Consider the following 16,366-nt stretch of genomic DNA (forward strand, 5'->3'; position numbering starts at 1 on the left):
TGGGCTTAGTTGCTCTGCAGCATGTGGGATCTTCCCGGACCAGGGCTCGAACCCGTGTCCCCTGCATTGGCAGGCAGATTCTTAACCACTGCGCCAACAGGGAAGTCCCCCATAGGCTCTTAAAAAGATGCTATTTTCACAGTGTAGGACTTATCATGTTATTTATATTCTCTGTACTCTTACTCTTGGTGTTGTGACCACACATAGGCTAAGAGAAATGAGCTAAAATCTCCGCGTATACTTTTTGCAACATAAATGTCTTTTATGCTGTTTTTTGATGCATAAATTCTCGTCAGTTGTGAACATTATAAGTACCCACTAGACTAAGTTGGCTCTAATGCCAAATATATCACTAATGGTAGGCATGGGTGCCAGTGAAGCAGTAGAGAGCTAGTAAATTACTTAAGATGCATTTTAAATAAGTCAAGAGTACAATGTATATCAACTCATGTTTGAATATAAAATCCCCATTCTGAGAGATTTAGCCTATAACTCTAGCTTGAATTGATTGGTGGAAAAACTGTTTTCATTAAGGAATAAAAACGAACAAAAATTCAGAGGTAGAGCAGAGAACACAAAGGAAAAGCTAGGAAAGCACTCCTAATCAAGTTCCCGTCTTGGAGAATTCCCAGATGCTTCTTAAATTATTGCCTGAAGAAAAAGAGAGGTGTCATAAATATTAGATCTAAAGTACTTGAGAAAGTCTGTGTACCTTCATTCTCCAATCTTGACTTTTGTGTTTGATCCTGAATATCATTCAATTCAACAAAAGAACAAACAGAGCCTGGCTTTTGAATCCACGAGCAACCTTTATGTCTAAAAAAAAAAAATATCAGGATCAAAGGTAACTTGTCTGTTAGTGGTTTCTAATATGCCCTCAAATTAGTTTCCCCCCAAATTATTCTTTAAATTGATTAATTATTCTGTAAATGATTAATACAAAACAAATGGAACTTACTAATATTCCACAAAATAAAAAGATATCCCCCACCATGTTGGACCCAGTGGAAAATTCATCATGTTTGTTGCCACTGTGGCAGCAGAATTAGGAAATCCAAAATCATTCTCTCTGAAAATTAAAATTCAACCACCATAAACGCTTTAAAGCAAAATTATTTTACAGTTGTTAGACGGATGACTTGTGTTCAAACACTGGTTTCATAACACATTAGTTGACAGTACATGTAGCAAAAACCACTTAACTCTCCTACTAAATGGAAAAAGATATACTTTAATGAAAAAAACCCTACATCTGTATATATTAATTGCATCATGTAATTATGTTTATTAAATCAGTCTATATTAACATACCTAATTTCAGATTTCTCTTGGCCTTCTGACTCTTCATCATCACTGTTATCAGAAAACTGGCAGTGGAGGACTTCATCCTGCTCTTCTAAGTGACCCAGCAGCATCTGACTTCGTGTTCGAAATCCGGCAACTAGTCGATCCAGAGAGTATACAGGAGGACTTGTGTAGACCTTACAAGTGATTCCCCCACCCAACAACAAAAAACGTGATTTTTAGTGTCTGTTTTTATGCTATCACTCAAAATGTTTTTTAAAGAGGTTAGACAGGTACTCTTAAAATAGCCAATCACTGAAAATATACATTCCCCCCCCGCCCACAAAAAAAGTCAAAATTCATTTCATAATACTATTGTGCCTCATGGACACACACTTCTTTCAGAATCTATACACAGCTCTTCCTCTTCTAGAAAGCTCATATAGCTTCAGGGAAAATAGCACTCAAAAATGAAACCAAAAAGAGGCATGAGTGAAAACATCACAGCTCTTTTTTTTTTAATATATTTTTTTAAAGATTTCTTTATTATTTATTTATTTATTTTTGGCTGCGTTGGGTCTTAGTCGCGGCATGCGGGATCTTCGTTGAGGCACGCGGGATCTTTCATTGCGGCATGTGTACTTCTCTCTAGTTGCGGCCTGCGGGTTTTCTCTTCTCTAGCTGTGGCGCGCAGGCTCCAGGGCGCGTGGGCTCTGTAGTTGTGGTGCGCCAGCTCTAGTTGAGACATGTGAGCTCAACAGTTGTGGCACACAGGCTTAGTTGCCCCTCGGCATGTGGGATCTTAGTTCCCTGACCAGGCCCTGCACTGTAAGGCGGATTGTTTACCACTGGACCACCAGGGAAGTCCCAACATCACAGCTCTTAAACATAGCTCAGGCACTCCCCAACAAATGTGAAGCCCATACACAGTGTAATAGGAGACAACTGTTACCCACCCCACCACAATCTTCCCATTTCTGAACACTTGGAGAATTGCAGTGCTGCTAAGGATCTGCAATTCCCCTCTAATCCAAATCCCACCACATGAAGAAATCCAGAGCCACTACCACTCCTTCTGCCAGGGAAAAATATTCCTGATTTGAAAATTTGAATGTATTTATTCAGACTTTACATGTAGTAGTCAGGGAGAGCTGAATTAATGCTCTAAGTGACACTTAATATGTATCATGGGATAAATAGATTTTCATGGACTAGCCTGGAAACTTTCTATATTATTATTCTATTGGCCTTAAGTTCTCAAAAATTCACCTTGGAAAACAATGAATTAGATATTGCCTTTATACTTTTATTCTAGTTTCTGTTACCAAATATTTCCTTTTTAACCACTTCTCTATAACCAAACCTGAGGGTAATTTCTCAAAAAAGGTAAATAATAAGATCTTAGAGGAGACATTCAATTTATTAATATAAATCATTATAAGCTATTAAAATTACTACATACAGTAGAATGTGTATATCACATGGTGTGAAGATTCAATTGACGTAGGTCCTTTACACACCACCTCCCAGGAAAGCCAACCTGATACTGGATATTCCTTGATACTTGATTTTTGTGCCTCCACTGTTGGTCACCTAATAAGACCATCCATCACATCAGCACCATGATGGATGGAGGGTAAAGTTTTCTAGGTGGCCTCCCAATTCTGGGGTATGGAGATTATTTACAGAAGAACCAACTCAAGAAGTATTTATCTAACAAGCACATTGTACCTAGCATGGCCACCTGCACCATAACCAACAGGATTCAAGGTTGCTTTTTGATGGGGGTGGGGGTGGGGGCTGGGAGGAGGGCTTTATTTCAGGAGCAAATAAAACTTTTTGTTCAGAATCAAACTTTGTTTTCTGGGATTGTAACTTGCTTTAAAATTTTCTTTTTACAAAGAAAAGCAAATGACCCAGCTTAATAATGAACACCAAATGGGTTCTGCCACAATGAGTAACATTCAGTAAATTAATTCCTTAACAGTCATTCCACCCAAAAGAATGGTTCTTAGCCACTTCTGGCTCACCAAGCCTTCTATAATCTGGCCCCTTCCTACCTAAGTGTTGGGTCCTGCTTCTTTCAGTTGCTTCTGCACTCCCTGCTCCCAACAAAGAATATTTTTGCATTTTCAACCATACCCCAAGCAACACTGATCACAATGTAAGTACTCAATAAACTGAGTAATAATTCAGATAACTTAAGTGTATCCAACTAGAAGGCAATTTTTTTATTCTAACCATTTTTTCCGAGAATTACATAGCAACAGGACTGGACAGAACTTTAAAGATTAGAGTTCAACTCATCCCATGTTTGACTCTCCTCTGTAATACTGCAAGTTATCATTTAACCTCTGCTTAAACAAATTCACTGTGGGGACCCGCACAAGCCCTGAGACCTCTCATATTACTTTGACAGTTCTCATTAATAAATCCCTCTTTATATTGCCTCTTATATTGCCTTATTGCTTCTCATTGGTCCTAGCTCTAGAGACAAAGTCTAACAGTAATGATAAGCCTTCAAATACTTGAAAGTAGTTATCATGTCTCCTCTGAATCAGACTAAATCTAGAGTTACTTCAGATTTTCTCCAAGGTCCTTCAGCAACTTGGTTTTCTCCAAAAATAATCTAATTTGACTTAGGTGTTGTACCCAGACCTGAGCATAATATTCTCAATCATCATACAATAAGATAATCTCTTCTCACTAGTGATGCGTTTGATTTTGTTTCATGAGATGTGTTGTAACTTATTTACCACAGATTGTGGCTTTCACATATTTAATTTTGTAGTTGAATTTGAGAGTTCCACAAAGGTTCATAAGATGTAATTTGTCATTTTGCTACTGTGAACTTGGTATGTTTTGCAGGAATGAGTGCTGGGCTGGCAAGGGAACCTGGTCAAAGCTCAGCAGACACATCTCACACAGCTCTGCTTCATCATGAGCAACAATCTATGCAAAGACGTGATTAAAAAGCAAAACTAATTAATTATTTTGTGAGAAAAAAATGGGCTTTGTGTGAAAGATAAAATCTTAATGAAAACTGAAAAGGCTGTTGACTTCAGTGTATGGGATTTAATGCATAAGAATTTTGTGACTCAATAAAAATGTAATTCATTCAGGAAAAACAGAAAAGATTTTACAGATATTTCCACTTTTGTGAGTTTGGAGATTCCAGAGGTTTTAAAAAATATATCCCTTGGGACTTCCCCGGTGATCCAGTAGCAAAGAATCCACTTTCCAATGCAGGGGATGCGGGTTCAATCCCTGGTCAGGGAACTAAGATCTCACATGCCACGGGGCAACTAAGCCCGCATGCCACAACTACTGAGCTCTCGCACCTCAACGAGAGCCCGCATGCCACAAACTACAGAGCCCACGCACCCTGGAGCCCACGCACCACAACTAGAGAGAGAAAAACCCTCATGCCACAACTAGAGAGAAGCCTGTGTGCTGCAACGAGGAGCCCACGCACCGCAATGAAAAAGAAAGATCCCGCATGCCGCAACTAAGACTCGAGGCAGCCAAAAGAAAAAGAAAGAAAGAAAGAAAAAAAATCCCTTAAGAACATTTTTGTTGGTTTTCTTACTATACAATTATGTCAAGTACTGAAAGTGATATTATTTACCTATTGCTTTTATTTCCTTTTCATAATACAATATTTTATCAAATCTAAAATGTCATCAACTGTAAGACACACCATTATTTTTATACCAGCAAAAAAGAAAAAAGCTATCATCTATGACATACCATCAATTGTAAAACATATCCTACCACCAAAGATGATAAAGTGAAAAAAAAAAATGTGAGTCTTATAATCCATGAAAAATGGTAGCATCATCAGCATATATGGTATTATTTTAAACCTAAGTAAAGACTGGTACCACTTTGTAATTTTTTTCCTTCCAAAGTGCCTTTTTGGTATGTACTGATATAACACTGGTGTTTGGCTTTAATTATATCATATTTACCACATTAAGAAAATAGAAACCTCTGTTACATTTTTTTCCTTAAATTTAAATCTAGATTCAATTTTACATGAGTTTACATTAGATGAGTTTCTGGTATCTTTTGAGACAAATGAGTTTCTTTCTCGTTTTTCCTAATAATTTGGTAAATTATAATATTTAGTTGTGAAGGGCAATTTCTTTAGGATTTCTACATAAGTAGATAAATCCTAAAATTCCATTTTGGAATTAAACTTTTTAGATTAAGAGATGGTTGCAAACAACTTAAATGTGCAACAATAGGAAAAAGTACACAATGGTATATCCTTAGGATAAAATATTATTACCTGTCAAAATCATGATATAGAATATTTAATGACTGTCAAGCATTTGTGATACATTAAGTGAGAAAAGCTAGCTACAAAAGTATATGTTTTATATATATATATATAAAAAATACACTTTTAAAATAAATAAGATCTTTTCACTTTCCCTCCAATATGCATAAACAAACATATAAGAAATAAAATCAAACTCTTTATGCAATCAATTTAAAAACTAATTAAGCCATTGTTCCCCTTTTCCTTTGAAAGTTTTTTTTTTGTTTTGTTTTGTTTTGCGGTACGCGGGCCTCTCACCGTTGTGGCCTCTCCCGTTGCGGAGCACAGGCTCCGGACGCGCAGGCTCAGCGGCCATGGCTCACGGGCCCAGCCCCTCCGCGGCATGTGGGATCTTCCCGGACCGGGGCACGAACCCGTGTCCCCTGCATCGGCAGGCGGACTCTCAACCACTGCGCCACCAGGGAAGCCCTCTTTGAAAGTATTTTAAGTCAAGGAAATATTTCCCTTGTCAGACTATTTTTACTTCAAGAAAATATTTGAGCTAAATTCTAAAAGAAAATATTAGAGCTGGAAAATATTAGCTCAACTTCTGCCAAGGTGACAGAAATCCAGGAAAAAATGAAATGAGATTTCAGACGTCTTCTTTAGCTTAATTTAACTAGTTTTGGTATTTAATATGAAACGTTCTGCTCACTCTAGAACAATGGAACAGGAAACAGGACTTGAACAAGGCTTGGCAGGCTTTGTGTCTTTCCATGCAAGTCTTCATGTCTGCTGCAGTAACCAGTCCAAGCAAGAGTGGGGGCCAGGATTCCTGGACACACAATAGGAGCAAGAGAACTCTCAAAACTGCTGATCATTGCATTTTCTCCCTTTTCCCCTTCTTTTAGTGGCTAGAAGGGTTCTTTTGGGGTAGAAGGAAAATTTTAAAAACAAAACTAAGAATTTGCTAATTTGAATACATGTCCATCCATGATGAAGGAAACAGCACTGGGAGTAAGTGTTGCCATTCCTCAACATAATGCAGAGTCTCTCTGGTCGGGTCTTTTCCTTCCATGTCACAGCAATCTTTTGGCAAACTCACTGGTTCTTTCTTTCTGTTACATCTTAATCCCACTTGGTCATAAGGGAACTTTGAGATTACCTGTAACCACAGAGGAGCTACAAGTCTTATAGTGTATCTGCCCTCTCCTAAGCTATGGTAACCACACTTATGTTTTCCAAACCAAAACCCTTGAAAGTGAAAGGGGGCAACGAAACTAATTAAAATTTTAAAAATAATAATTTTCTAATTTGAAACAATAACTGTGGAAGTCTTTATTCCAGTCATGGCTGTTCAGGTCTAATCAAACAACTAGAGATAAGAACAGAGGGGCCTAGGGACCTCCCTAGTGGCACAATGGTTAAGAATCCACCTGCCAGTGCAGGGAACATGGGTTCGAGCCCTGGTCCGGGAAGATCTCACATGCCACAGAGCAACTAAACCTGTGTGCCACAACTGCTCTAGAGCCCAGGAGCCACAGCTACTGAGCCCATGTGCCACAGCTACGAAAGCCTGCACGCCTAGAGCCCGTGTTCTGCAACAAGAGAAGCCACCGCAATGAGAAACCCGTGCACTGCAACGAACAGTAGCCCCTGCTCACTGCAACTAGAGAAAGCCCGTGCACAGCAACGAAGACCCAACACAGCCATAAATAAATTTATTATTTTTTTTTAATCTTAAAAAAATAAAGGAACAGAGGGGCCTAACCCCTTCTCAAGAGTCCATGGAGCTCTGTCTCCTCAAAGAATGTGTGTGTGTTTGTGTGTGTGTGCGCGCACGCATGTGTGTGAACATCTAGTAAAAAGAGAAAGAAACAGAGACTGAGATAATAAATATGTCTAACTTTTATAATCAGAAAAATATGTTGTTATTATTATAAAATAAAAGAATGAACAGAGGGACTTCCCTGGTGGCGCAGTAGTTAAGAATCTGCCTGTCAATGCAGGGAACACAGGTTTGAGCCCTAGTCAGGGAAGATCCCACATGCCGCGGAGCAACTAAGCCCGTGCGCCACAACTACAGAGCCTGCACTCTAGAGCTCGCAAGCCACAACTACTGAGCCCACGTGCCACAACTACTGAAGCCCGCGCGCCTGGAGCCCATGCTCCGCAACAAGAGAAGCCACTGCAATGAGAAGCCCGCGCACTGCAACGAAGAGTAGCCCCCGCTCACCTCAACTAGAGAAAGCCCACATGCAGCAATGAAGACCCAACGCAGCCAAAAAAAAATTTAAAAAGAAAAACAAAGAATGAACAGAAACAGGAAATTCTTTCACATTACTAGCCAATAGTAAAAAAAATTCTTTTTAATATAGAAGACTTGATATATAATTAAGTTGAATTAATAGATATCCAATTTGAATCCTACGAAGACCTTATCTTTCTTCTCAAATGTTCTATGCAAATTTACCATGTATTCAACCAAGAAAAAAATGTCAATAACTCTAAAAAGTTTAACTGAAATTAATAGTAACGATGGTTTAAATTTTAAATCCAACCACTCAAAATTGAAAACTGTAGAGGTAACAGCAGCATCTGTCCCACTCATTCTGAGGCATGGAGCCTGGGACATAGTAGAAGCACCCCATGAACATGTGTTAGGATGCAGTGTGCCAGGCACTTTTGGAGTCAACATCTCATGTAAATCCTCCATACACCCCCGCAGGTCCCCCATTCTGACAGATAAGGAGCCTGGGGTTCATACGGTTTTAGTCATCCATCCAGGCCTACACCATAGAGATGGTATCCACACCCAAGCCAGCCTGACTGCAAAGTCTATGACACTTCTCATATTTCTTATCCCTTTGACTGTAACCAATGTATAGATCTCAAACAAATCATTTCCAGTCCTAAAATTAATAAATGGAAACCAAAATTCATGAATCTGCTAATTAGTCTTTTCCATGGTGGAGATTCCTTGATTTTTCAAGAGAAATCAGTGTGTGCACATATTTACCACCCACACACATATTTTTTATAAATAAATAAAAATTAAGATGAAACTTCACACTCATTTTTATATAGTCTTGATTATGTCAAACTTGGCAAGACTGAATAATACATAAATGTCATTTTGAAAATAATCAGACAGACAAAGTAAGTCAAAATAAATACCTCCAACCTCATCAACTTGGGTTGGGTAATTAAAGATAGAAAAAATTCATGAAGATATCAGACTTAGTCATGTCTGAAAATACAATAGCAAAGAGTAGCTTTTTTCTCCTTGATAAATGTAAGCATTATCTTCAACTATTCCTTCCAAATGTATCTATACATTCTCCTACCTATTAATTTTTTTATTAAAAAGAAGCATGATTTAAAAAAGAGTATACATAACAAACAAAAAAGAAGAGTATAAACAAAAGTGTATGAAACCAAATGGAAAAAAAACCTGCTAAGACTATACAAATACACTGTGATATTATATTATATACAATATTTTTAAAATCTCATAATAAGAAAGAAATTAATGCTTAGACTTTACCTTCCTGGAATCTGATCTTGCTGGAATATAAATATAATGCTCCAAACGGGTATCAAATGGTACAGTATATGGTCTCTTTTCAGGTATCCTGGCATCTGGCCCATTACCACAAGTTTCCTTAACTGACGAAGTCATTGACAGGTTAAGTTTTGTTAGTTCTTCACTCAGTTGATCCACAAGAAGTTGTTGTTCTATTATTTTTTCATTCTTTGTAGAAGAGAGATAAGAATTTTAAAAACAGAGAACCTCAGTATGTGTATAATGATTAAAAATAACTGTACATCGACCAAAATTACAACTACCTTAACAAAACAGTAAAACCTCATTTATCCAAAGACTAGCCTTCTGGGATTTCCCTGGCGGTCCAGTGGTTAAGACTCCACACTTCCACAGCAGTGGGCGCAGGTTCCATCCCTGGTCACGGAACTAAGATCCTGCAGGGTGTGTGGCGCAGCCAAAAAAAAAAAAAAAATTTTTTTTCTAAAAAAAAAAACCCAAAAAACAAAGACTAGCTTTCTGGTGTTCACAAGAATTTAGGATTGTCCTGAGTGGTAAAAACTTTCGAATAGTAAGCCGATAAATACAGCCTAAAGAGTGTGCAAGACAGTGCCCCACACACTGTGACTGGTTAGCTTGCCAACCTGAAGCACTGTGATTAGCTGATCTTTATAAAAGTTTGAAACTTCAGAGTGAAATCCAAGAAGTAACAAGAGACCAGAAAGTTAAAAAGTGTAGAAAATTGCAAAGAGCTGAGGTGACAGCAAAGGGGACAGAAAGCGGTAACAGGTGCAGTGAAGTGAAAGCCTTTACTCAGCAAAAAAGAAAGCCAGAAACACAGAGATAGAAGATAGGCAATTGAGAGTCGTGGGAGAAAGAACTTGGAAATCAAAGGCAGAACAAATTATATGGGGGGGTGGGGGGGGGAGACACCGTGTGTGGTTTAGCTTCTTACATATCCTCTAAAGAAAAATTTTGAAGTATATCCAATCTAGAAAGCTCTAACATCAATCTTTGTTTTATAAGCACAAAATTATGTAAATAAGAAATGTCATTCATCTTAATATTTCACATGTATTATAATGTTTAAATAGGAGAAAAAAAACCCCTAAACTTTCACTGTGTTAATGCTGAGCTATAAAATGTAACTTTATTTTAAAAGTCATGTATTCAGATAATTAAAATATAAAACATCAATAGCATATAAGTTGACGGGGGATATTAAATGGAGTCCTTATACTCTCTAGGAAAAGGGTAAAAATACCAATTAATATTAGACTGTATTAAGTCAAGGGTGCATGGTATACTCTCCAGAATAACCACTAAAAAAAGTGAAAGTACAACTTCTAAGGTAATGAAGTAAATTTAAAAATACACAATTAATCCAAAAGAAGGTAAGAAGGAGAGAAGAAGAAACATAGAGCAGATAGGATAAGTAAAAATCACAATGGTGGGATTATAACCAGAATGTAATAGTAATTATGTTAAATTCAGAAATGAACTAAGTAATCCAATTAAAGGATAAGGACTGTCAGAAAGAATTGTAAAATTATCTAACCTGCTAATTACAAGAAACACAACTAAAATAGACACAGAAGGATTAAAAAGAAGATGGAAAAAGAGATACCATGTAAACATTAATCAAAAGAAAGCTGGTATAGCTATATTAATATAAAATAGACTTTAAGGCAAAAACCATTAGAAGAGATAAAATGAGGGAAAAAGTGATTTAAAAAAAAGGTCAATTTACCAGGATGATGTAACAATTCTACATTTCTATGTACTTAATAACCGAGCTTAAATATATATAATGCAAAAATGGTCACTATTCTCAAGACAAATCCAAAATTATAGTGGGTGATTTTAACATCACTCTAAATCACTGATATGACAAAAAGACCCCCAAAAAGTGAGTAAAAATATAGATTTGAATAACAGGATAAACAGGATTAAGAGTACCCAATGATTGCAGAATACACATTCTTTTCAAACACTTCTGTAGTATCTACAAAAACTGGCCTTATGCTAAGCCATAAAGCAATTTTCAACACAAAGAACTGAAATGATACAATTAAGCTAAAAATTGATAAATCCAACTAAGCTAAAAGTTAATAAAAAGAAATCCTCCATGTGTTGGAAATAAAATAACTATATAACCCATAGGTCAAAGAAAAAAGTCACAATAAAAATTAGTAAATATTTTGAGGCAAATGTGAAATGCAGGTAAAAATAAGCTTAGGAGGAAACATATAAATTTAAATACATATATTATAGAAGGCTAAAAATATATAGAAAGGCTAAAAATCAATGAACTAAGCATCCATCTAAAGAATTTAGAAAGATAGCATAGGATGCTATCCCCAAAAAAGCAGAAAAAATTAAATAATAAAGATAAGGGTAGAAATTAATTAAATAATAAATAAACATATACTAGAGAAGATCAACAAAGTCAAGAATTTCTTCTCTGAAGAGACTAATAAAATTGATAAATCCCTGGTGAAGTTGATCAAGGAAAAAAAAAAAGAGAGAAGGCACAAATAACCAGGAATGAAAAGGGGGATATCATCACACCTCTAAAAACATTAAAGAGATAAGAGACTATTACAAACTTATGCCAATAAATATGAAAACTTAGACACAGTTGTTAGATTCTTAGACAAATAAACCTTATCAAAAGGGGGGCAAAAAGAAAATATGATTGAATTCATAATAAAACATTCCACAAAGAAATGTTCCAGTCCCAAATGTTTTTCAGGTGAATTCAACCAAACATTTAAGGAAGAAATAACACTAATTTTTCACACACTCTTCTAAAGTATAGAAAGAGAAGGAATGCTACCTAACCTATATTATTAGGCTAACCTAATTTGTTACAATATCTAACAAGAATATTTTGAGAAAGGAAAATATAGGCTAATCTCACACATGAATAGAGATGCTAAAATCCTTAACAAAATAATCACAAACCAAATCAAGGACACTTGTAGAAAACAGTTAACACAGCAGACCTGACTGCTATCCTTTGAAAGACCTGCTTAAGAGGTTGTCCATTGGCTGGTGTCTGGGAACTTGGATCCTAAGAGGGTTCCCAACACCCTAACTGGTAAGAGTGGCTCACTGTGCTCAAAGTGTTTGTACAGACAAGGTGGTTTATGTTGAACACCTGCTTTCCTTCTGGTAGTCTGGAATTTTGGTACATGCTGGGCAGAGAATGCCTTCATTACCAGCCCTCAATAAAACCTGAGTCTCTACTGAGTTTCCTTGGTAGACAACATTTCACGTGAGTTGTCACAGGCTTTGCTGGGGGAATTAAGCACATGTGGATGACTCCACCGGGAGACAACTCTTGGAAGCCTGTGCCTGGTTTCTCCTGGACTTCACTCTATGTCCCCATTCCCTTTGCTCTCCTTTCACAGTAATAAATCTTAGCCACGAGCACAACTATATGCTGAGTCTTCCTGGTTCATCATCCAACCTGAGGGTGGTCTTGGGGACCCCCAACACAATACATCATGACCCAAAGAAAGGTTTATTCCAGGAATATAAGATTGGTTTAAAAATTAGAAAAATCAATATAATTCACCACATTAACAGGATAAAGGGAGGAAATCATGATAAAGAAAAATCATTTGATAAAATTTAATATCCATTCATAATAAAAATTCTCAGCAAAGAAATTTTCCTTGGTTTGATAAAGGATAAATTAAAAATATATATATATTGGGACTTCCCTGGTGGTCCAGCAGTTAAGACTCCACACTTCCACTGCAGGAGGCACAGGTTGATCCTAGTCGGGGAAGTTCCACATACTGCACAATGCAGCCAAAAAGTAAAAAAAAAAAAAAAAAAAAATCTACAGCAAACATGATACTTAATAGTGAAACAGTGAAAGCTTTTCTTCAGCAGTTGGAAACAAGACAAGGATGTTTGGTATCAACACTTGTATTCAACACTGTATTAAAGATGTCAGTCAATGAAGTAAGGTTAAAAAAAAAACAGAAGGTATAAGGATCATAAAGGAAGAAATAAAAATGTCTTCATTTGCAGATGACATAATTATAAATGAAAATCCTAAAGAATTTACATAAAATATCAGAATTAAAAAATGAATTTAATCAGGTTGCTGGGTATAAGCTATCAACATATACAAATCAATACAGTTACACATACCAACAAAAAATGAAAATCTGAAAAGATTCCATTTACAGTCACATAAAAAAATAAAGTACCTGGGAATGAATCTAACAAAAGATGTGCAATACTTCTACATACACACAAAAAAGTCATTATTGAGAAAAACCAAAGAAAACATGAGTAAATGGAGGAATATACCATGTTCATGGGTTAGTGAAAAGACTCATGATCAAAAGATGTTAACTCTTTCCAAATGTATCTTATAGATTTAATGCAATCCCAACCAAAATCACAAAAAAGTTTTTGTTTTTTTTTTTGTGGTCCTTGAAAAGCTGATTCTAAAATTTATATGGAGCAACCAAGACATTCTTGGGGAGGAGGGAAACAGAGCAGAGGCCTTGCTCTATAGAATATCTAGACTTATTAGGAACCTGCAATAAATAAGAAATGTGACATTGGTCCAAAGACAGAAAAACCAATGAGATACAACAGAAGTCCCAGAAATATACAATAGATGCATGCATGAATGAACCTTGACTTATGACAAAGACAGTGGTGAAAAGATGGCCTTTTCAAAAAGTGACGCTGGAACAAATGGATAGCTATATGGAAAAAAAATGAAATTTGACCTTTACTTTACCCCATACGCAAAAATCAATTTCAGGAGAACTGTACAGCAAAATGTAAAAGGCAAAACAATAAAGCTCCTAGAAGATAATAAAGAAAGACTCAGTCCAATAGGAAAGCAAGCAAGAAACTTGAATGAGCATTTCACAAAAGAAGGTATCCAAATAGCAAAAAAACATGAAGAAGTGCTCAACTTCACTAGTCATCGGGGAAGTGCAAATTAAAACCACAATAAAATAATATTATATACCTACCAGATTGCCTAAGATTTAAAACTTTACAATAACAAATGCTGGCAAGCAAGCGGAGCAGCAGGAATGCTCATACAGTGCTGGTGCAAGTTTAAACTGGAAAACAAGTTTGGTATCATTTACTAAGGTTGAAGATTCGCCTACCCTATGACCTAGCAATTCAACTCCTAGGCACAAATCCAAAAGAAATGTGTGTGCGTGTGCACCAGGAGACATGTTTAAGAAAATTCATAGAAAAAAATGTCTATCAACAGTAGAACAGAAAAATAAATTGTGGTATATTCATACAATGAAATCCTGTACAGCTATAAACTAATCAAGCTACAGCTACACACAACGTGGATGAATCAGAACAGATAAAATGTTCAATAAAAGCAACCAGATACTAAAGAATATATATTGAATGATTAAATTTATAAAAATTCGAAAAACTAAACTGTAGTGTTCAAGGATACATAGTAAAACCACAAAGCAAAGCAAGGAAATTATCATTATGAAAATTAGGAGAGCAGCTCTCTCCGAGGAGGAGAGACTAAGGGCTTCCGAGGGGCTGGCAGTGTGCTATTTCTTGAACTGGTGGTGGCTACCCAGCTGTTCTCTTTGTGATAAATCACTGAACAACACATATTATTTTATATATGTTTTATGTTTTTAAATTATTACAGAATTAGAAGGGTTAAAAAAGAAAACAAAAATAATGTCAAAATCAAAGTCTAATTTGTCTGAATCAGATTATTACTCAGAGCAGTAGTTACTCCTTGATAGGAAGCTAAAGTCTTTAAATGAAATTAACTGTTTGGGGGGGGTGGTAGGGTTCATAGCCAGGGAGTATAATATTTAGGGACATACCATGTTACTCTGCAGGCACATCCATGTTAATACAGAAAAGCTAAGATAGAGAAATTGAAATATTTAGCCAAAATTAAAGAGGAAATCACTGATGGAGTATAAAACGATAATCTAACAAATCAAAAAGTTTAAATTATGTGTTTACCTTCCAACACTTGACAATATCATATTGCCTATTACTTTGGCAAACAACGGAAGGGAAAGTATAAAGAAAGGATAACCATAATATGATTTGCAAATTAAGTTCCTGGGTATAAGGTTTTGTTTTTTTGTTTGTTTGTTTATTTGCGGTACGCGGGCCTCTCACTGTTGTGGCCTCTCCCGCTGAGGAGCACAGGCTCTGGATGCGCAGGCCCAGCGGCCATGGCCCACAGGCCCAGCCACTCTGCGGCATGTGGGATCTTCCCGGACCGGGGCACGAACCCGCGTCCCCTGCATCGGCACTTGGACCCCCAACCACTGCGCCACCAGGGAAGCCCCAGGTTTTGTATTTTTGAAATATAAGTCAAGCTAACTATAAAAATGTTTTCCCTTCACACCAATTTAGGAGGAAAACTGTAATAACTCTTTCAGGTGCTTGTGTTCAGAACTCCATCTGAAACCTATTTTTGCAAACATTCCCACTTATCATTTACAATGCTATTTTATTTAGTCATGTACTATTCCAATGAAATATACAGAGCAAGGTACATTAAAAAACTCTACCTGCAACCTATTCACTTTTTGCGCTTCTTTCAAAGATATAACATGTCCTTTGTTTTCCTGCATCATCATTTGCATTTGATTCTTTAGTTCCTTCACTTCCAGGTCCTTCTGATTAAATACTACTTCAGCAGCAGCAAGAGCACACTGGGGGGAGGGAAAGAAAGCACAAGAGAGATTCAATATGGAAAGTACTCGAGAGCGAGCCCACATAATACCACAAAAACTGTGGTTTAATGACACCTTGAAGATGTCTCTTAAAATTGTCTTATCCTTTGTTTCTGGTTTCTTTATAAGAAAGGCAGAAACAGCTGAGAGGACCTATTACTGCTATAATGTAAGAATTAATCACCACAAAGACAGGAAGATTTTCCTTACTTTTATTTCCTGCATTTTAACATTGAAGCCAGTTATTCAAGTTCTAGAGTACATTCAATGAGATTTTTATAAGTTTTCTAGAATTGCCATGAGATTTTAATGTGGGTTTTTAAAAATCAAAGAGGTCACATTTCCCAAACTGACCTATAGAGTATAACAGTGCATTTGGATGTTTAAATAAAGAACATTTGCTAATTTTGCACCCTTTCACTAAAAAGAGATATATTTTGAAGATGTCTGGAAATATGGTTAAACGTATAGTTTTCTTAGTTTGCCTGTCTCCAAATAAACTCGGGATATGCAAATAATACTTTTAAAACAAATTTTGAA

The 16,366-nt window shown here is 36.5% G+C and overlaps 1 protein-coding gene across 10 annotated transcripts in view; it reads right to left on the bottom strand.

Annotated features, from left to right (window-relative positions):
* Positions 1-16,366, bottom strand: part of KIF27 (kinesin family member 27) — an 88,400-nt gene that overhangs the window by 53,102 nt on the left and 18,932 nt on the right. For 8 of the 10 annotated variants that reach the window (XM_067744728.1, XM_067744729.1, XM_067744722.1 and 5 more), the window contains 4 exons: positions 15,662-15,805; positions 9,099-9,305; positions 1,312-1,481; positions 713-816 (listed from right to left, as the gene is read on the bottom strand). In XM_067744728.1, coding sequence (XP_067600829.1) covers positions 713-816; positions 1,312-1,481; positions 9,099-9,305; positions 15,662-15,805 — 625 coding nt within the window. The remainder of the gene's footprint in view (positions 1-712; positions 817-1,311; positions 1,482-9,098; positions 9,306-15,661; positions 15,806-16,366) is intronic. The other 2 variants (XM_067744721.1, XM_067744725.1) reach the window with 2 other exon arrangements.

This window comes from Pseudorca crassidens, chromosome 7 (genome assembly GCF_039906515.1).
Source record: "Pseudorca crassidens isolate mPseCra1 chromosome 7, mPseCra1.hap1, whole genome shotgun sequence".
Classification (NCBI taxonomy): Eukaryota; Metazoa; Chordata; class Mammalia; order Artiodactyla; family Delphinidae; genus Pseudorca; species Pseudorca crassidens.